At 40.0% G+C, this 22,287-nt stretch overlaps 1 protein-coding gene across 2 annotated transcripts in view; it reads right to left on the reverse strand.

The window, feature by feature from the left end:
- Positions 1–22,287, reverse strand: part of NME7 (NME/NM23 family member 7) — a 96,812-nt gene that overhangs the window by 50,985 nt on the left and 23,540 nt on the right. For both annotated transcript variants that reach the window (XM_054059868.1, XM_054059863.1), the window contains exons 3-7: positions 22,060–22,226; positions 16,672–16,782; positions 13,058–13,108; positions 10,440–10,647; positions 6,142–6,247 (exon numbers count right to left, since the gene is read on the reverse strand). In XM_054059868.1, coding sequence (XP_053915843.1) covers positions 6,142–6,247; positions 10,440–10,647; positions 13,058–13,108; positions 16,672–16,782; positions 22,060–22,226 — 643 coding nt within the window. The remainder of the gene's footprint in view (positions 1–6,141; positions 6,248–10,439; positions 10,648–13,057; positions 13,109–16,671; positions 16,783–22,059; positions 22,227–22,287) is intronic.

Here is a 22,287-nt window from a genome sequence, read left to right on the forward strand (position 1 = left end):
GGTCACACCTCAAATGATCACTGTACTTGCATCTGCAAGGATTTGTGTTCATCCAATTTTTTTTCCATTTCCAGATTCTATCGTCAGATAGTTCCTTCCAGACTTCTAACTGTTAAGTGTATCAAGGCTATCACTGATGCCCCGTTGCACTCAACCTTGTAGGCAAGATATAAAGAGAAGTTCTGCCTGAGGTGAGGTGAATTTCACAGCATCTGCACTTGACCCTTCTATTATGATTCACCAACAGAAGACATAGTTTCAGACCATGAAAAAAACCACTTTCCTCATTTTTTCTCAAGTATGAGAAAACAGCTTTCTGAAAACCTTGCTTTACTTCCAAGTTTCCTGAAAACCAAAATAATGAGTTACTCAAACTTATTTCTAAGAACTCGGGGTGAAAAAAAAAAAAGCTATTTCCAGATTCTGATAACAATTTTTAAAAAGACTTATCAAACATATACAAACCATCTTGATAAAAAACTATGAGATAGATACCTAGTCCCAAGAAAGAGGACAGATTTGCCCCTCTTCTATCTCATCCTCTTCTTTTTTTTCCAGTTTATTTCCTTCCCTAACTACATCCACGTAACTATACTTAAGACACACTACAGAGGTCAATTGGACATTTTCACAGTGATGTCCTCTGTCTTTCAAAGAGCTCTTCAGTTGTTTGCAGTCAGATTTATAAGCTATTAAAATGTTATCTATAAACTATTAAAATTATTTTAGTCCTCTCCCCTCTCTCTTTTGTAACACAACTTAATTTGAAATCCTACATAACCAAACCCTGCTTGAGCCTCAACTATGGTCTTTGGTATTCTTTTTATCAAAGTTAGGTTTGTGTCTGGAGTGAGGAACTACTCTCTCAATAAAATCTTTTTAAGTCTTTGCATAAATAAGAAAATATGGTTCTGTTGTGCAGCATTGTATTATCAGTATCAAGGTCTATGAATTTCTAAAGCAGTATCAAGTTAAGATAAGTGCTCTCTAGGATTTACCATCTGCTCAGAACAGGCCTAAAATCACGATTTTACATAACGTCTCTTCCACTTGGGAAGAATCCAGTCCTGTTCCTCTTGTTTTCTATGAGACTTAAATTTTAGTTGAAGAATAACATGGAAGACAGCACTATAACATTATTATTATTTTTATTACAAAACAGTGACAAGAGTTAAACTTACCAGCAACATTAGAATAAAATCTTAAGCTTAACACATACTAAGAGAGAACGAATCTGTCTGGATCCCAGTCTCTCATATAGGAGCCCTCAAGGCCATAGAGACTTCCTTACCTGTAGGCAGGCTTTTCAGTTTGCATCAGGCGCAACAAATTCTTGACTAGCAGTATTGCTTTTCAAGTTCCTGGCACAGTTTTAGCCCCAGATTTATTTCTGACAAAACTCTTACTTTAGGAGAACCCATGCCTCAGCTTGGAAGGAAAAGGAAGACAGGATTTCACCTCTCAAGTTCTGTGCTGTAACCTCAGTACAAAATGTGAAATACAACAAACTTCTGACCTCAGCCTTTATAGCCCAATCATCATTACTTACGTCATTTTTTCCCTTCATGTTTTTGAAAGGAATTAAGTAAAAGCCACATCAAAGAAATTTTAAACCAGTCATGAAATACCAAATTCTAATTCCAACAGTAAACACGACTAAACTGTTACACATAAATACATTAAAGTTAATCCCATGCAGTGACCTAGAAGGTGCTGTTTCTGCCAACAAAATAGTCTAGTCATAACTGTCCTTAGGGCATTAAATTGCAGTTCTTCCCATATGATGCATTTATAATTTTGGCTTCTGAACACTACTGCTCGCACCTAATAACACGAGGAGAATTACAAAAAGAGAGTGTCTAAATGATTGCAACTGTGACCTTGTATCTTAATTATCAGAAGCCCTGGTAATTAAGGTCTACAATCCTAATCGAGACGCTGAAGAGCTGTGCTTACCAGTTAAACTCCTCCTCAACTGAAAATTGGTGTCAGGATAAGAGAAGTAGTCAAAAAGACACTAACAAAAGCAGCAGATTCTAGAGGAGTCAAACCACATTGCATCTCCCTGGCACATGCCTGCTCAGAGGAAGTCTGCATGAAGTAGCATCAAGTTACTTTTGCACTCTTTCAGCTTCCAGAGAAGAGGAAGTGGGCTGCTCTTCCAAATCCTCTTCAGAATTAAAATACAACCACCTCACTGCTACTGACTTTCCAGCCAGCCAGGGAAGTGCTTCATCTCCAACAGGAGAAGCCTTTAGAGAATGAATTAAAGCTGTCTAGTCTGAGCACTGGGCTGTGTTGCCTTCATAGCCTTCCCAGACGATTTTCCACCTTTGCTCCCCCACAGAATATGTCATGCTGACACCAGACTGACAAAATAGCTATTGCCTTACTTCTTTAAGAGGCAGGTATGATACACATTCCTAGAGGGCTGGCAATATCAGCCCTCCAGCACTACCAGCACACTTGACAGCTGAAGTTAAACTTCACACAACTCCCCCAACACCCTTCATCAGGCCCCAGGGTTTCTCTGCAGGCCGGCAGACGCTGTTGGTACTCTCGCTTACAGGACTTATCACGTGTGTGAGTGCTGCACCAAGTCCTGCTGCAGGTGGTCAGTCTGTGCTGCAGCGGCTGCTTAGCAACAGATGTTTCAGTATGCCCATCAGGAGAGGGTCAGCAAGACCAGAAGTAAAATCAACAGCAATTTTCCACTGCTTTGTCACTGGACAGGTAACTTATATACTCTCTGGTAATCAAAGTCAGTTTCTAAGAAAGGACTCTGTCTGAGAATTAACCAGTGTAAGCTAGAGATTAGATCCAGCCTTCTAACAGCAAGGTAAACTTGCTGAAAAGTTTCCTAGCTTACAGCTGTGGTTAAAGCAAATTATATTAGAGAATGCAAAACCAGAAAAATTTCCCTTCTAAGAATCAGTTATACAACGGACTCTGGAGGAAAAAGAAACACTGAGAAAAAGGACTGGAAAGCAAAATTCAAATCACAAATTCAGTCAGGTGTTTCTGCAGAAATAAAGGCTAAAGCTCTACATAAGCTCAAGCATGTAAGTGAAACTTCACATAATTGAACACAAGTAATGAGCCGATTATATTCAGGGCAATTAGATAATCAAGTTCAAAGCCTCAGCAGTGCATAGGAAATGTTAAAAAAAGGTTTATTTTTAGATAATTGATACTGAAAACTTGTGGAGCACAATTCAAATCTGCAATGCATAAGAGGCTCTGCTGCTCTGACTCACATAAATTCCTCTCCATGCCTCTGCCAAACCACCTTCTCACAGTGGTGACCACACCAGATTTTCATTCCTCTCCAGCTGCTGTGTTTCCACTTAAATTCTCCCCACCAGAAGTAGAAGGGTGGACAGCCACAGCTAGAAGCACTGCTGCTGGGGGTATGCAAGTTGCTCGTTTTCAAGACCACACAGTTTCCTGAATGCAATTTTGCCAAAAGGTTTGCTCACTAGTTGCTACAGCACCTACTTAAGTGAGATAGAGGACAATGCGGATTGCTGACCCCAGATAGGTCAGCCTTTCCTTTCTCAAACTTTCTACCTATGGATCCACAATTCCATGGGGCCAACTTGCTCCACAGCTATGTTCTGTGCTTCCTAATCCCTAAAGTCAGGCTTCTCCCTTCTTGCCTGCCCATATCAGATAAGTAGCTGGAAATTCTCCTGAGCAGATTGTTTGTCCTCCCAAACCCTTCCAGCATGCCATTCCCTGATTCCCAAACTGTCCACATGGGAAAGGAGGAATGGAGACATTTCCGTAAAGACAGCCTGCTGCTGGATACACAGCATATTCAAAACTTCAAAAGCTTTAAAATCTACGCAAAGGATGTATTTCTCCAACTTTAAAACAGACGGTGTAATCATAAGAGAGACATTGCAGAATTAAGACCTCTAAAAACTGTCGCAAAGCTAGCACATAGCTCTCTACTCTGTCGTGCATGGTTCTTCCAACTGTGACAACACAAAGTGCTTTATAAGAAGACCAAATGAATCAAAAGAGATGCCACTCAGTGATATTTTTGTGTTGTTACAAAAACAGGCTGAAGAAGAACACGAGAAAGGCTAAGGAAGACAGAACAGGACAGGCTAAAAAAGCCAAATCCTCTCCCCTGTGACACCCTTGGCCCATTGGGCTGATGTTGGAGAGTTCCTGCAGTGCCTGTGAAGAGGGATTTATCTCTCCTCTGTGTCAGAAGCCAGACTTCTGGAAAGTTCTACAAGACCTTCTCAGTCTCATAATGTCTTTAAAGGATGTCACACCTGTAGCTTCTGAAACATTCAAAGTAACATTGGAGAAAACATTCCAGAACAACAGAAAAGTAAAAGCAAAGCCAGTCCCCGAATTCTACCATTCTTGATATCAATTTAAAACTGATAAAATGCTTAGTTGACTTAGAAAAGAAAATATAGTTTTGATTTCTTCATTTTGTGGAGGGTAGTAATCAAAGCTATATGGACGGAGAACACTCACACAAGGTACACTTTGTCTTTCAAATTTAGTTGTTGTTTGGCAGCTGTGTTTTGCTGTTCCAGTCCTCTGTGGTGTGAGAAAAGAGACTATAAACCAGGTATTAATCTCAACTTTAGTCCAGTCTTTCTAGTATTCACACTGCAAAGCTGGGTGTGCACTCACCTTTTCTTTTTATCTGTTCCTATAGCTTTTTCTCTCTCCCTCTCACCACCCCCACCTCATGCAAACACTCATACTCGTGGCAGGAAGGGGGCAAAGAGGGGCAGGATGTGGCCTTTGGTGACTGATAAAAATTCTGAGAAGTTCAGAAGTTTGTCATTGATAAAAAATCTGAGAAGTTCAAGAAAAAAAAAAGCAACAGGGTGCTATGAAACCTACAGAAATTAAGACAATCAGAAGTAGTAAGGGACAACCTGAGTTCACTGAGAGAGAGTCCAAGACCCCATATGTAATAGAAATATCTTAAGAAAGCACAGCCCAAGCCTTCCACTTTGCTCTACCGACAACCACATTAAGGACCCTAACAACCCTGCCATGGAAAAGTTTGTCCTCTGCAAACATTTAGCTAGGCAAGATCATAGCCCCAGCTGCTGCCCATATTTCTGTAAAAGGAACACCAATCTGCCTTTGCTGCATGGCAGACTTATCAGCAGGAGATAAGGGCCTCAAAGAGATAACAGGCATATTATCAGCAGTGACTGTGAGATTCTTTCCTGTGAAAGCCACTTTTTTTCAGCAAGCTCTCTAGACATCCCACTTGAAGTGTGAAAGGCCTGGAAACTGCTACAGCCACTTCTGTTGTTTCCATTTCAGCTATCCACAGAGAAGTGACTAAAACGTTGCAGTGTGGTCAACTCCTTACTAAGAAAAATCTCAATGCTCTCACATGGTGGTATTTATTCTGCATGCAAAAATACTGTTGCAGTGCCAGAGTCAAAAAATTTCACTGCACTCATTGCTCTGACACATGGTCCTGTATCTGTACAGGACATAAAAGTGAGATTACTTTTGCATGGTAATAGCTGGGCACTACACACTTCCAATACTCATACGGTAAGCTCACAGGGCATTCTCCAGCAGAGAAGGCATCATAAAGTCCAATAAATGCTTTAGGTCCTTGGCTCACTTTCACAGAGTAAATAAGCCTTTTCTACTTTCCATACCCACCGCATTCAGTAGAACAGGACTCATATCAGCACAAATCTCTCTTTGTAAGTAGTTTTAATGTAATGTGTTTCTGCATGAGTAGACGGCCCTGCAATATGGCCAGGTGTCCCGTTTTCGCTCTACTGCGAGGATGCTAACCTCCCACAGATGAGCGTGGCGGGCAGACAGGAGCAAGGGCAAGGTAAGCTGTCACAATAAGATTCATCAAATCCATGTATATTTTTATCGTTCTTTTTTTCCACCTCTCACTTGTTTTTCTGAAACTAACAAGTATTCAACGGAATGCACACAACCCATGCTTCACAGAACTGAACTGCAGAAATACTAGAGGTGTAGGAAAGATGAGGCATTTCTGTACTTCTGCATGTACTATGGAATATAGCCTGTAACTCATTCTCACAAAAAGTATACAGGAATGACCATAGGCACAATGAAGCACACATTGGTTTCACCTCCACTTCCTGGATTGCTTACCTTCATAAACTGCATGAGGCTTAATAATGCAACAAGTACAGTTTGTGAGTTTTGAACTGTTGACTGGTCCGCGACCTCCACTGGAAGGAAAGAACAACTCCAGCTCCTGAAAACAATTGTAATTGAATACATTTGAGTTTGATCTACCCGTATACATCAGCTTTTATCATAAGTAACAACATCTAAAGTATCCATAGTCACAGAGGATAAACCTTAATTACAGATTTTTGTGCTAAAAATACTTTTTCCCTATAATATTCTCTCAAATATATCTTCATTCTCTGGCACCACTGCTACAATCATAAAAACGTGATTTGAATATTTCTTGCAATGTCTTTCTTTTCAGTTCTGCATAGTAATCAACTTACAATCCAAGCATTCAAAATGCTGCTACCATGATTATATGGGTGGAAGCGTGAATCTGATGGAGGGTAGGGAGGCTCTGCAAAGAGATCTGAACAGGCTGGACCGCTGGGCTGAGGCCAATGGCATGAGGTTCAACAAGGCCAAATGCCGGGTCCTGGACTTGGGGCACAACAGCCCTATATGGTGCTACAGACTGGGGGAAGAGTGGCTAGAAAGCTGCCTGGATGAGAAAGACCTGGGGGTGTTGGTTGACAGCCGACTGAACATGAGCCAGCAGTGTGCCCAGGTGGCCAAGAAGGCCAATGGAATCTTGGCTTGGATCAGAAACGATGTGACCAGCAGGTCCAGGGAGGTTATTCTCCCTCTGTACTCGGCACTGGTGAGACCGCACCTTGAATACTGTGTTCAGTTCTGGGCCCCTCACCACAAGAAGGGTGTTGAGGCTCTGGAGCGTGTCCAGAGAAGAGCAACGAAGCTGGTGAGGGGGCTGGAGAATATGTCTTATGAGGAGCGGCTGAGAGAGCTGGGGTTGTTTAGCCTGGAGAAGAGGAGGCTGAGGGGAGACCTTATTGCTTTCTACAACTACCTGAAAGGAGGTTGTGGAGAGGAGGGAGCTGGCCTCTTCTCCCAAGTGACAGGGGATAGGACAAGAGGGAATGGCCTCAAGCTCCAGCAGGGGAGGTTCAGGCTGAACATCAGGAAAAAAATTTTCATGGAAAGGGTCATTGGGCACTGGAACAGGCTGCCCAGGGAGGTGGATGAGGTGCTGAGAGGCATGGTTTAGGGAGTGTTAGGAACAGTTGGACTCAATGATCCCGTGGGTCCTTTCCAACCTAGTGATTCTATGATTCTATGATTCAGTAGAGGGGGTTCCCAGCTTCTCAGTTTTCTGAATTCCCTCAATATCTTTCCCAAATACACTCCCATATACCAATATTTTATCTTCCCTCTTTTCACATCATCCTTCCCACTACATGACCAAAAAAGCAACTACTGTCCATTTCTCAGTACGTTTTCTTTCCATAAGCAAAACTGACCTTCGTCCAATTTGTTTCCCTTTGTCTTAAAGAACTAAACTTTGTCTAAAATTGCTGACTCACTCCTCATGCCTTATTGACCTTTATTTTTTTTTTTATCTTACTGAATTGAAACTGATGAACTCACTTGCTCTAATTCTGGGATGACTTAAAAGAACCTCTTTGCCTCCAACCACTCCTTCTCTTTCCACCATCACTATTCGGGTATCATATAGGTTGAGTCTTAAACCATGCCGGCATGAGCTTGACAGCTCCTCATTCCTTTCATTCCTCAGTGATATTTTTCCACTGTTCACTGCTAGCTTCACACATTTGCCATAACCATTTATTTACATGTTACACAATTTGCCAGTTAACGTTGGTCAAATGCTCAAAACACAAATTCCATTTCAGACGCACTGGTCAAAGTCAGTAAGAGAGTAGATACATTTCTATTTAAGGGAAATAAAAATATCCTGGAAATAGTACTACCAAATCTACCTGATTTTTCCCTGTGTAACAGTAGCAGTGCTAAAGGCCATTTGCTGGAATTGTCTCATTTCATTTACTAGCTCAATTCAGATGGAATAGGCTTAGCTATTTCCCATCTTTACCTCATGGCACTCCTAACTTGAACAGTTATACAATTCAACCTAACAGATCTTTCAATAGAAGGGAAGATGGGTTTTGTTTTTCTCCTAGTAAATACTTCACATTTTAAGTGGGCACATCCAAAACAAAAGGGTTCATTTCCTACATCCTTCTACCGATAAAATGCAGCATGCTTCCCACTCCATTAACTGTTTATTCTGAAAGAAGCAGTCAGGAAAAGGCATTTACAGTATTTAACACTTAGTTTTATCCATTAAAATTTATAAAAGAAAAGTAACTAAATAATGTTGGAGGACTAAAGAAATTAAAGGCCAAACCAGTGAAGACTTAAAAAGAAAATTCTTTCCTTTCCCTTTATTCCTATTCTAAAGGAATGCCAAAATTTAGCCTGTAGAGAGACATCAGCCTATAGTATACCAAGGTATACTTCACTTGTCATTTAGTACCCAAAAGAACAACACAGTCTTCCATTCTAACTGTTCACTTTACAATCCATTCATTAGATGTGCTTGGGACTTCAGTTTTCCTTCAGAAGAGTCCATTTTAGTCCCTTTATCTTATATGTTTTTCTCTCCAGCAAACCTTCTGCAAGGTGCAGCCGACTAGTTTCCATAGCAACTGCTATGCAGCCATACAATACCGGGCCTACTAAATTAAAATAGGCACAGGGGTATTAAATTCATAATTTTGGTTGATTTATTGAAGATCGGTATCAGTAACAGCATAAAAGATGAACACACCTGCAGAAGTTTAACAAAACAAACCCTCAGTCATGAAATCACAGCAGATGAATGGGACCTTCAAAGAGCATTTCAAAAACAATGAAATGCAAGAAGAACAGCAAAATTAAGCTAAATACATACCTATGCTTCTAATCAAAATTTTGAGCTGATAGATACTCTTTCCTGCATTCTCAGTTCAAAAGCTAAAACAGCTGTCGTGGCAGTAACAGGAACAAAGAGAAACTCTCACCCTCACGTATGAAGAGACCTAGCTATTTAACCACAACTACAAAGATTTTTCTGACTAAATTTCTCTTATATGAGAAAATTCCAATTTCATCCAGACCTTTTTCTGTCTATGCACCATCTTCATCAAGTATGCCAGCAGAAAAAGTACTTCTGGTAGAGCATATCATTTCTTGCCAAAACCAGAGGCACACGGAGAAGATCCAGTCACCTGGCAGATAAGCGAGATGAGTGCTTGATGAGCAGAAAACCACTCACGCTTTGCATTCATAGAATCATAGAATAGTTTGGGTAGGAAGGGACCTTAAAGATCATTCGGTTCCATCTGCCCTGCCATGGGCAGCGACACATCCCACCAGATCAGGCTGCCCAAGACCTGGCCTTGAACACCTCCAGGGATGTGGTCAGCTTGCTGTGCCACACAGCCTAACAGCCAGCCAGAAGAAGAGGCTGACCAACTCTGCCCTCACCACCAGGATATAAGCTCTACATACATTTTCTAGTGTTCAGTGCTTAGCAGCTTATTAGGTATTCCAGGGCAGGTCCCTCCAGCTGTGCTACTGAAGCTGCTCCAATTTAAACAGTGCAATGACTAGGATCAGGCAGACAATAACTGCTATCTTTCCCACACTGGTCTAGAGCTAAGATACCACAGCACAGTACTTATCAATTGTGAGGTAAACTTTATTCTTGCCATCATTTATCAGTATATCTACCCCACAATAAGGCACATAAATAGTCACCTCAGTTCTGTAGAAATGCTAGTAATATTTATTGCTCAGTCCCAGAGCTTTCTTTAGCACTAAGGAAAGACACATCAAACAAAGCAAAAGAGAACTGAATACCTCAAAGCCAGGCCCACTATATTACCTCTCAAAATACAAAGCAATACAAAGTGACCTGCTTTCATAATTACTCATTCTGAACAATAACAGCAGAAGAAAGTAGGCTGAAGGCAGAGGACTAGCGAGGACTGTGGAGGAGAACAGATAAGTGAAACACAGGAGGACACAAAAGGATTTAATTGTTTAATCTCTTTTTATGACAAACATTGGTAGGCTATAAGTAGATTACACAGACTATGCATTTAACTCAATGTTTGTGATGCACAGGGACATTAAAAATGACTAGGCACGCTCTCCTGATCAAAGTGCCCAAGGTTCCCCTTTGTGGCAGAGATAAACAAGGCTTCTGTTTTCAGACAATGTGTTTTTCCATGCTAAAAAAAAGATCCACGAAGAATATCTAAACTAGTTCTAAAGTCAAGTGGGAAAGAAGTGAGGAATTCTGACCCAACTGTTACCAGATAAAGCAAAAATAAACAGCAAAAACTTACTTGAGCAGCTGAAGCAACCGAATCTGGGCCATGAGCTGCATTTCTTATGCCATCATGTCCAAATTTTGCTCTAATGCTGTCTGGTGCATCAGTCTGAGCTGCTGCAGAGTTCGATGGACCCAATAACGTCTTCCATTTACAAACTGCATCATGTCCTAAGATCTCCATAGCAACAATGGGACCACTTGTTATAAACTGGATAAGTTCACTGCAAAATGGAAACAGCACGTGGTGATCCACACTCCAAATTAAAACCAACAAAACCACGTATGACCCAGTGGAGATGCTCAGAACTCAACTCAGCAAGGCCTCGAGCAACCTGATCTAAAAGTTGGCTCTGTTTTGAGTAGGAGGTTGAACTAGGTCATATGTATATGCTCCTTTCTTATTATGGTTATAGAAAAAGAACCAGGTAATAAAAACTCACTCAAGCTAGGATGTTAGATTTAAAGACTTTTAAAAAGACCAGTGCTGGCAATGGTGGAAGAGACCCTCCCTGCAAACATTTGTCTGACAGAAGTAATTCCTAAGCATGTCTCCTCCCCACAGCAGGATTTCAGGATCCTCAAAAATGCCCCATGCATGTTCCCCACGGACACAACTTCCACACTGCTCCACTGCCCCATGGATCTCTCCCATGGACTTTGTCCAGTGAAAATCCAAAGGGGGACAGAAGGGAGAAGCAAGATTTCGAAAGGGGAGAGGGGATTTAACCACAAAGTTATCAGATCCTGATGTAAGTGTAGGTCAACTGATTTTAATGGGATGAATCTGAGCAAGAAGTGTTGTGAGGAGCAACCCGCCTCTTGTCCTGACCACCTTACTTACATGGCAACCACCCACCCAAAACTGGGAACCCAAATGTTCTTTTTAAAAACTAAACAAAACAAAATAACATAACTATAATACTATATCTTTACAAAACCTGGGTACCAACAAGCCTGTCTTTTCACTTTATAGTCTGGAGAGAACCAACAAAGGGGAAAGTTAATTCAATTTTTTTTTTTACTATTTTCTTAAAAAAAAAGAGCTTTACACAATTATAATTGTGGCTGTGCGTGCTTCGCCAACCATCTCCTTCCTAATGATCATTTATGCTATAACCAGTGGGCAAGAAGAGAAGAGAAATCCTACTAGTTCTCCGCTAAAAAATGACACTAAAACTATGAAAAGTTACATAAACATAAAGAAACTACACAGGGAAAAGCTATTGGAACTCAGGTTCTGTTGGTCAGAGACTGCTTGTTAAGGATACAGTGAAATGGGTTATACATACATACACTGAACAAAAAAGCAATTTCTACAACACTGGTTACTGTGCAGAATAATCCCGAATATGTAACAAACTTTAAAAATTAAATTCTTTAACATGAAAAAAAATCTTTTCCAAACAAGTAGAAACGTTATTTTTCCCTACTATTCACTAGACTTACATTGACTAGTGAAGTTGCAAATTAAATCTGAATTTAAATACAAGTAACAAAATGCTAAATATATATAAGGCAGAGAATTTATAAAATATTTCACTGCCTTGAAGGTTCTTGTTCCATTTGATTTGTAACACTTTATAACTATTTGTTTCTAATTTAGAGAAAAATCATATAGAGAAGATATACCCAATAGGACTGCAGGATGGGAGACAGACACATCACAGTGGAGAAAGGCTACAGTCCCTCAGATAATTAGTGTAGATGGCTATCTGTGAAATAACATTACAGGCAAAAATCTTGCTTATTTATCAACATATTCAAGTAGGCTTACTCAGCAAAGAAAAGGCAATTCTAAACCTTCCTCTGATCTCCATCATGGTCAGAATAGCCCGAGGCCATGCCGCCATGAAGGGCTTGAGTTTGGACCCACAATAAATCAGTTGTTGTTGCAGGAGAGCAACAGGCAGATCCTAATACTCAAGTACTTCATGGCAGTACTGAAAACGGGTCTTTTGACATAATAAGTGCAAACTCAGGTTCCAACATAGCTGAAAAACACAAGGCAGAGCTACATCCTTCTAAAAGAGGAATACTACCAAACCCAGAGGGAGGAAAAGCAAGTTGTTGGGACTGTCAGGCAAAACAGAAACACAGTCATGTGCATCAATCAGGTCAGTTATGGAAAGACTGACTATTCCATGTCAGCTGGAATAGTCTAGCATCATGGAAATGTGATGTTTTGTCCAAGGGTAGCAGTACAGTAAACACCTGCCCCTTGCACTATTCTTTCAGTTACTTATGACTGGGGTACTTGCTACCAAATGAATTCTCACAGCTAAGTGTTTCCCCCTGATTCTCATTATCTGCAGGTTCCACCCTGATCCTGAAGATGGTTCTTCCCCTGGCTTTGAAGTTTCATCTTGCTAGGAACATTTTCACTTCTGAGAGACCAAAGACATTCCCCTGATATCACCAGGTTGTAAAGTGTGTGAGTTAAAACCCTGGATAGCTGAAATAAGGACCTGGCCCTGGAGGAAGACGAACACAGTTCACACTGTGCAAAGGGCTCCACTCATCTAAGACAAGTTCTGATTTTCCCATGGTCCTGCAATACCAAATGCATTAAATGAATCCTGTGCATTCAACAAATAAGCTTAATATGTGTCAGGCTAAAATCGATGTACCTACTTGTAAAAAGGTTTTGTTTGATGGTCTCTGTAGAAATCGGCTGCTTCTTTTCTGGAAGAGTAAACAGACAGAGATATAGATACATAGATACAGATACAGCTATGCACATAGATAACAGAAACTACATTTAACTTTCTGTCATACTCGGTGTGGCTACAGGTCTAGCTTGTAGCTGACAACTCCTTATGCTTCTGCTGTGGGAAGGAAGTAATTACTGAAGCTTGTGGCATCGATTTTTAGGGGCACTGATGGTCCCCACATTCTCAGGCTGAGAAATAAATGCAGCAGAGTCACTTTTTTTGCCAAGCCATTTCCTATTATGTCATTTTGAGTGTGTATGTTGGTTAAAGAACTTTGGGTTTAAAGCATAAATTAACGATTTCTCTACTTCACTGGAACTTGATTTCCTTACTGGTGTTTGATTCGACTGGTGCACAACAGAATATTGCATAACCTCGTTTCTGTTCAGTATCCTCAAATGTTACAAGTCACATAGGCAGCATAAAGCCAAGATTAAAACTTGCTTTCTCCCATGCTTTCTCACCTGAAAACTCAATTTGGTCTTGCACTTCCCTCCGGGGAAGACAGCAGTTACTACATAGGGCCTTCTCCCAAAGCAATGAGGTTTCTGTAGTCAAGAGGGACCCTTACACTGCCAGGCAAATAAAGGCCAGCAGGCATACACAGTATGTCTGTACCACAGCTGCGACTCAGCTTTTACTCAGGTACTAGAAGCAAAAAGCTACCATTTCAGACAGGGTGGAGGCCCTCTCCAAGCTCTGCATTGTCACAGCCACGGTGCTAGCAGTGCTGGGCTCAGCCCAGACATAGAGGTTTCAGCGACCACAGTGCAGACCCACCATCCATCCACGTGTGGGCATACTATTCTGTGGCTTTTCATCTCACCATCCCTGCAGCTAGCCAGCTTACTCCCTTCCCCGATTTTTCTTCCATTTGCTTGTGATGTTTAACTCTAACTTACTGTGCTGCTTTTGTTTTGCATGGCAACAACTAGAAAAATCCATGTGGGGCTTCAAGTCTAGCCCTGTTATTTTGCATCTTCGAAATTCCAGTTCAGAAATGCAGGCCTGGGCTTAGCTTGCTCCACATCCTAGTATGTACCACTTTCTGAAGCTGGAATTTGTGGAAAAGGACAAGCTCTTCAGGAGGACTGACAGGTGAAAGCAATCGATATTGCTCACCCCTATACAGGGCATACATTTCATAATCAAAGCAGAGCTCCAGGAAGACCAAAAGATTCCCATTTTGAAAATTGTTTTAACATGCAGAAACAGTTTTCTGATTTTTTTCTGATCTCTATGATTTTTCTCTCTTTGAGCAGCCGTCTTTACTGAAAGAAATTACCTTTGTGTTTTTCAAATAACAGATTCCAAGTCTGAACAAAGGCACAGTTCTGTCCTCTGCAACACAACTTGTCACATCTCTCTCCCATTTGCTGTCCAGACTTCAGACCAACATTGCCAAAGGAAAGAAATAACCTCAAGAAGAACCTAAGAAGAACATAGTTTTCCTAACCTTGACAAATATGTGAACATTCACAGCTTTCTCTGGCTTTTTATCAAAATGAGCACCTGCTCGTTGGAACTGAATACTTCGAGTTTGCCGCTTTCATTTCAGTGTAAATACGAGGCATTCAAAAGATTTTCATTGACCATACAGCTAATACGCTTTCTTTCCCCCTTCGTAATTAAAGCAGAGACATGGTTTAAAAACAATGCTAGTTACAAGAACTTTTGCAATCTCAAGCTTCAAACCTACACTCTGCAAATAGCCTAAAGTATTTCCTTACAATTCACTATTTCACCAGAAAATTCCCTTCTGAAACTAACACACCAAATAATTTTGGGAAGCAAATATGAAAAAGGTACACAAAGAGATTAAATATTATCATTTCTGAAGGCAAAGAAATATTTAAGGGCTAAATTTCTGAAACAAATTGAGCTCTGCTACTCAGTTAAGAATTCCTGTTTCAATAAATGTAAAACTGCAATTGTGCTGTGTAACTAAGTTCCTTTTTCATTTCTTCTCTCTTATTAGTTCCCTGGCTTTAAAGAATGGAAAACAGTGTTCATCTGGCAATAACAGAGTGAAATTACATATGATTAAATGAAGACACTAGAGAGCTGACCTATGAAAGTAGGTGCCTGCCTTCACTTTCATACCTTGGCTACAATTTTTACAGAAGGCAAGAATGTATTTAATGGTAATTGCCCAACGTCAGTAATAATCCCTTTAAAGACAGCAGTAGATGATAACAATGGTTTAAACAAGCATGCCTGCAGAGATCTAAGGGTAGAAGACTTCAGCAAAGCCATAGTCCCAAGAAACAGAGTACATAATATGCACAGAAACCACAAATACTCAAGACATTGTTTTAAACATATCAAGTATCACCGTGCAATCTTGTGCTTCTTGGTAATAACTTTCAATTATACAAGACAAATAGAATTTTTTTATAGAGCAACAGGCAGCAAAAGCTTAACTCTCAAAGTTTCTTCCCGTCAGTGTGAGTCAACCCTAAAGAACGTGACTTGGCTCAACAGTTCTTCAAGTCCTCAGATGGACAGTGAAATAAAGAACCACCCAACACAGCACTTCAGGATCAAATCTCTCAGAGTGCAAGTGAAGCAAGAGAGCAAGCCAAAAAAAGCTGGCTTGAAAGACATTGTGGATTGTACATTGGCATTAGAAACTTGATTGAAATCACAAACTGGAGTTGTTTTAAGGAGGATCTGGGACCAGTATCATCAAACATTGCAGCAGGTGAATGCAGACACTAGAGGAGAAAGTCACATAGTTGCTTTATCAGTATTTCAGAAAGCCAAAAAGGTTTTGAGGTAGGTGAAAATCGTTCAAGAACACATAAAAATGGTATTAAGTAGAACAGCTAGCTTTTCTTTACAAAGACAAATATGAACAGGCTTGGCAAAGCTGCAATGGAGAAATAGTGCAGTAACACCGGGGAAGTCTTCTAGGGTAAGTTAATTATGTTTTCTTTCCTGCAGCATGCTTTTTTAAAATCTTGTGGCTCAATGAGACAAGTGGAGAACAGCAAAGGGCTGGGGGAGGGGGATTAGGAAGGTGCATGAATAAAAGCTGTCCAACCCTGCTATGACATCAGAAGATCATCTGCTTTGCCTGGGACTTCCAGTCATTAAAAAGCAAACAAGTTTGGGTTCCAAGAGCACAAATTAAGACAATGGATTTATTGAGAGTGAACAAACCAACTACTTTAAAGACAACACTTATAATCTGCAATACGGTTTGTATCAGGAAGTCACTAGGTGAGGACATATAGGTATGTCAGCAGTAAACACTGCTGAATTGCTAAAACTATGACATTCGCCTTAGATTTATGCAGAAACATTACATATTTAATCTCCCATACTCATTTGCACAGAACTTTTTAATACTTAGCTTAATGCTTTACACGCTTTCAGAAACCTACAAGACTAGGAAACATATGAGCCTTCCTCTGTTACTCACTGGAATGATTTGATGTGTGGGAACAGACAGGATAGCTTCAGAGAACGTTTATAACTGCAAAAATAGTATTTAGATACAACAGAGCTAAGCTTAAAAAATTTTCTTACCTTGAAAGCAACATCATTTTGGCCTTAGTTATTGTAAATCCTTCATTAATAATGTTATCAATTAATTCTCCCATCTGTGGCATCGCATCAGGTTTAATCAAAGCCAGTGTTCTAGGAGGGAAAAAGAAAAAAAGTAGAGAGATAGAGTCAACACTACTTTCCTTAGAGCATTCAGTGTGCATGTAGAGTTTATAATCACACAAAAAAACATCACATCAAAGTCAGAAATTCTGCCACAGTCAAACATCCTAGTCCCATTGTCTCATCAATTTCCACGGTGTTCTTGAACGCCTGCACAAGACATTATTCTGATAAGAATGAGCTTCGCACATTACAATTTTCTTGGCTTTCTACCCAAGTCAGCCCACAGTGTTCCACCAGCAGTTATTATTTACTGGCTTCTCCCTTCAAAACAAACAATTTGACCGCTTCTCCCTTAGCTAGTGGGTATTCTCTATAGCTCCTCACTCACAGCTCTGCGTTAGAACACAACTGATTTGTTAATGTCTCCCTACACTTATTAAGCACCCTTTTTTCCTAATGTTAATCGTTATATATATAAAAATAAAGCTGTTAAAATTCTCTATTTAAATACATTACATAAACATGTACCTCTTCCATAAAACTCAAAGTGAAATGATTGTTCTATTTTTACTTGTAAAATATTTGGAGGCCTCAGTGAGAAGAAGGTCCTATTGTAACTGGTACAGCACAAACACTTCATGGTATACAATCCACATGCCAAGTAACCAACACTGCTAACAGACACAATAAAAGGTTGGCAGAGGAGCTTTTACTTCTCTCATACTGACTGACAGCTATATTCTAAGGGGGACCAATTAAAAATCTCTACGCTGTCCGCCACATCTTTGTTTCCAAGTACATCCTGTCTTCTCAATAATTATCTTTTTATACTGCACATACTCCAGGCCATGTCTGTTTTATCAATGTCCTTTGCATAGCACCAAGTACACGATCAGCACTAAACGTATTATTAACCAAAAATAAGAAGCATAAAAAGAAGATCTGTAAAATGGTATTTTCTAATTGCATTCATCTTGTGGTGAGTCAGTTTCAAATGTGCTCAGCTTACAAATCAACGGATTTATTCAACACTGTATCTCAGAAACTCCACGTCTCTGAAATCCTGAAGAGCTCCTTCCATCTCTTACGCTGTTTCAAATAATAAAGGCTACCCATGACAGAATTTTTTCTTGCAGTACTTCCCTAAATAAAAGGCAAATAATTACAAATGTCTCATTTTTATATACTAGCATGGCATGGAAAGCAGCCTTTAGGTCAGCAGCAATATATTCTAGCAAGGGCAAATCCAGAAGATGCATGAAATTCCACTACATTTACTTTGAACCTTAAGTGATCTGAGATTGACAGATGCTTTGGGAACAGACAGGCTATATTTCACTGTAAATCTAAAAGAAGAGAGGTGTTAGGACTAGGAAATGTAAAGAGGATGATGTGACATTTCATCTGAAACTAAGGAAGAGACATAGATGACCTTCAGAGCTCAGAAATAGGCAGAGATTTCCCCAAGCATCAGAAAATTCATATACAGGGACCAGCTTATGCCCAGATCAGTTGGGAAATATGACACAGGAAGACTGATGGAATAAGGCTGTAGCCAGAAACTGCATGAGAGTAGTCAACCAAGCCTATACTTCAGTCTCTCGAGCCTCTTGCAGTGCAAACTAAAGTTTGTTCAGCTCTATCTCCAGGTCGGGAAAGGCTGACCTCTGGCCAACATCCAACACAGTTTGCTAGCATACCCAACACAGCCTATGGCCTGTAGATTGTTCCTCTCTTCCCCAAGGATTTCACAGCTCCAACTCATGGATTTCACAGCTCCATCTCATTTTGTGATATTATTTATCATATAACAGGGTGTGCCGTGTGCATCAAGGCACATGAGGGGGAGCAGCTGCATGCTTGACTGATGACACGTACCCACTCCGTCACACAATGCGTGACCTGCGTTTTGGCATAAGAGGTCCTCAGCTCTGTCATTTACCATGAATAGTAAAGATCAAACCACTGGAATGAGATCTTCGGTGCCGTTTGCATTTCCTTGAGGAATACTTCTTTGAATGTATGCTACTACAGAGGCTCTTTGAGACAGCACTGCTAATGCTGTAATGGAAATACTGTCCCTTACTTTTATAATTTCAAGCTTTGCAGTAAAACTACAATTCCTATCAATATGTAATGAAGTATTGCATTATAAAGCAACTTACCTAGAAGACATTAATACAAACTGCAATGAGCAACTCTTACAACATTTTTTTTACAAGTATAACTTCTGTAATTCTTTAACACTGCTATATAAACTTTAACATTTCAGTATGAGTTTCTCAGAGGTATAACTCTGGTTATACCTCTGTATACAAGAGGTATATAAGGAAAGTAGAACTCAGGATGGTGAAGACTGCATCTGAGATCACATTTTGATTATGTGCCCTATTTTTAGCTTTAATTAGGAATACGTTTCTTACTGTTTGACATGATGCAGTCTGCAAAGTACATTTTGAAACAGTTTTATGTCTAGGAATAGGGGAGAAAGAATGAAAATGAAGCTCATTTGCTTACAGTTTCAGAGGGACTGTATGACAGTACTCCAATGAGTACTGAAAGAGCGGAAGATGGGAACTGATCAAAGGAATGGCACACAACGCATGCTGTGGCTATGCTTGCAAGACCTACTTATTTCTAATAATAGAACTGTTGCATGTACAGTAGCTTATGTCTTGTCAGGGAAGAAACACTGATTATGTCAAAGACTGGAAGCATAGGAATAACATATCCAACCAAAAAGAATTCAAATATTTCTAGTTGAGACACAAGCTTTCTAAAACCATTTTCAAAACTAGGGTATTAACTGACTCTAAGTATGGTCTACTTAGGCAGGATGCACCAGTCGGACAAATGCATACCTTGTTTACAAAGCCACCCAGAATCACAAGTGAAAGACTACAGAAACAGAAATCCCCGTCTGACACCAGTGTTTCCTTATGGAGTACACTGTAAGTAAGCACATGCTCACTTACCTGCTTTAGTCATTGCGATGATTTCCTTACAATGTACTGGGGTGAGGCAGGGAAAATAAACACTCAAATATGGTTGCATTTAAAAACAGACCCCATACAGAAGAAAAGTAGTTGTAGAAATTAAAACTACATTGAACTGTCTTAATAATTTTAGCCTAATTCAAGAAAGGATCTATGCAAATCTGGCCACTTTTTATAGATTTCTTTTGTACCTCATGTACCTAGAGTCACATTCACTTGCTTTACTGTAAAAAACAAAGGTTCCTAATTCAAAGCATTTAAGACTTTTTATATACATTCCTCAATCTCCCTCAAAGACCTTTGCTGAGCTGGCCTGCATACATATTCATCAACCAAAGAATGTATTTGCAAAGTTCAACTAAACTGCTGATAGTCCTGCACAGCACAAAGCCAAGAAAAAGATGGGAAAACATTCCACCTCATGTGACATTCTTAAAATTATTATCAGAATTCCAACTACAAATTATTTTTAGTAATTATCATGTATTGCAGAAATCTTACTGTACATATTTAACTAATAACCACTGAAAAGCCTGCTAGGACCAGGTCAAAAGGACAAATATCCCATATGTAACTGTTTTGCCTAAGGACTGTTTTTAAGGACTCTGTTTACCTAGTGAAAGCTTCTGTGCAGAAACCAGATTTTGAAGACCCCTTGCCTGTTTAAGACACCTTTCACTGTGTTCCTTTGGGCTATTCTGAATATGTAATACCACTTGAGTATCTATGTTATCTTTCAGGCAACATTCCTAAAATGTTTTCCAAACAGATGACATGTCATAAATTCCCTTCCTTGCTTTTGTAGAACAGTACAAAAACCCACTCCTTCCCAGGAGCGCTGCATTGATACAACTATAATGTTACTGCATAGACAGCAACTTCCCTTACAAGAAGAATATGATATTTTATACTAAGAATAGGCATCTTGTGGTAACTGCATCAGCACCACAGCTTCTGCTCGTTTAGGCAGAGCAAGAAATACACAAGTATAAAATGTTACATTGAAATAATAATCAGAAACAAGACAGGTGTAATCTATCCAAGACTTCATTGAGGAACAGAGAGAGTCATCACGTATACAGAAGCTGTTTTCTGATGTTCTCCACCTCCTTTGGTACTCTTCCACCATGCTCAACGCTATCTTGGATAAAAAGTACCAGAAGAACTCCTTCTAGAAAGATATCATGCCAGTTATTTCCACAGCAATGTTCTTGGGAGGTTAAGACAAAGATATTCATTAAAACTTGCAACTCTTCCTGCATGTCTGGTTTAAGTACAGCTCTCCAAAAACAAGTCAAAATATGCTCAGTCATTGGGAGGGAGGAAGGAAGTTGGTGAGTAAAGCTCACTGGAACATCATATCTAAGAAAATACTCTGTGTCCTTTTCAAAAAGATGCTGGGGAAAATCATAAAAAGTTATTACTTTGCAAATTCAGAGGTTACCTGCACTGCAGTCAAAACAGATTTAAGTTCCTTGTAAATTAATCTTATTGTCATTTTATTAAGTACCTCCTGATATTTTTGCTCTTGGATGGGCTCTTAAAATCTTCTCCAAAGCAAGTCTTTCAACCAGAAAGCGATTATGAGTCTTATTTTCATCCATTATAAAAGAAATCTGTCTTAAGGAACAAGCCTGTAGGTTTTATTGATGTTCCTGCTCTACACTTCCTGTCCTCACACAAACAGAGCTCAGGGGATGCTCAAAAAGTTCTCAGAAAAGATCCACTACAGTGGGAAAAAACAATGGAAAATGGGAATGGGTCTCTCACTCCTGCTCCTACTTTTTTCGGTTACCACTACTAACACAGACTAGATCTGATCGGTCAGGCATTAAGCCTCTGCACAGACCCCAGAAATGGGTGGTAGTTTTGCAAGATCCAGGCCTTTTGAGTGCTGCACACATGAGAGTTACCATACCAATTCTGCCCTAAGAGACCTCACAAACCACAAGAATACTACTGCCTGCCCCAGGAGAGTAACAAAGATGAACAGGACCCCATGTTTTCCTCCTCTCTTCTCTCTCTGAGAAGAGACTCTCTGACTTAGAGGAGTCAGCAGCTGACACTCTGGAGAAGCTGGCTTTGAAGATTCATTAGGCAAGAGTTGCAATTATGGGTTTGCCCACAAGCAGGAGCCACTTAGCTTGTCTCCCGCTAACTGTATGCCAGATCACTTCAAATTGCATGCAAATTTGTAGCTATCTCCTCCTCTACCTGTAGTACAGAAAACTTATCTCATTTCCAGCAAAACACAACTACTTTGAAACCCCAATCACAAAAGAAGATTTCAAAGAACAAGCTTTCTTACCTCTCTCTGTGGCTCCCCAGCTTGCGGGCTGTATATTGATCCCCATAGTCCACTAAGGATAGATGACGGGAAAAGACAGTAATTTTATTGCCCACAAACAAATCCTCAAGATGTAAGCCCTCATACTTGGTGCGCTTCAGGAAGAGACGACGGTTCTTTGCATCATACTGCAGAGAAGAGAAGATTAAAAACTACCATAAGCAAAAGATTTAAGCTGTGGGCAAACTC

This window comes from Cuculus canorus, chromosome 1, assembly GCF_017976375.1.
Source record: "Cuculus canorus isolate bCucCan1 chromosome 1, bCucCan1.pri, whole genome shotgun sequence".
NCBI lineage: Eukaryota > Metazoa > Chordata > Aves > Cuculiformes > Cuculidae > Cuculus > Cuculus canorus.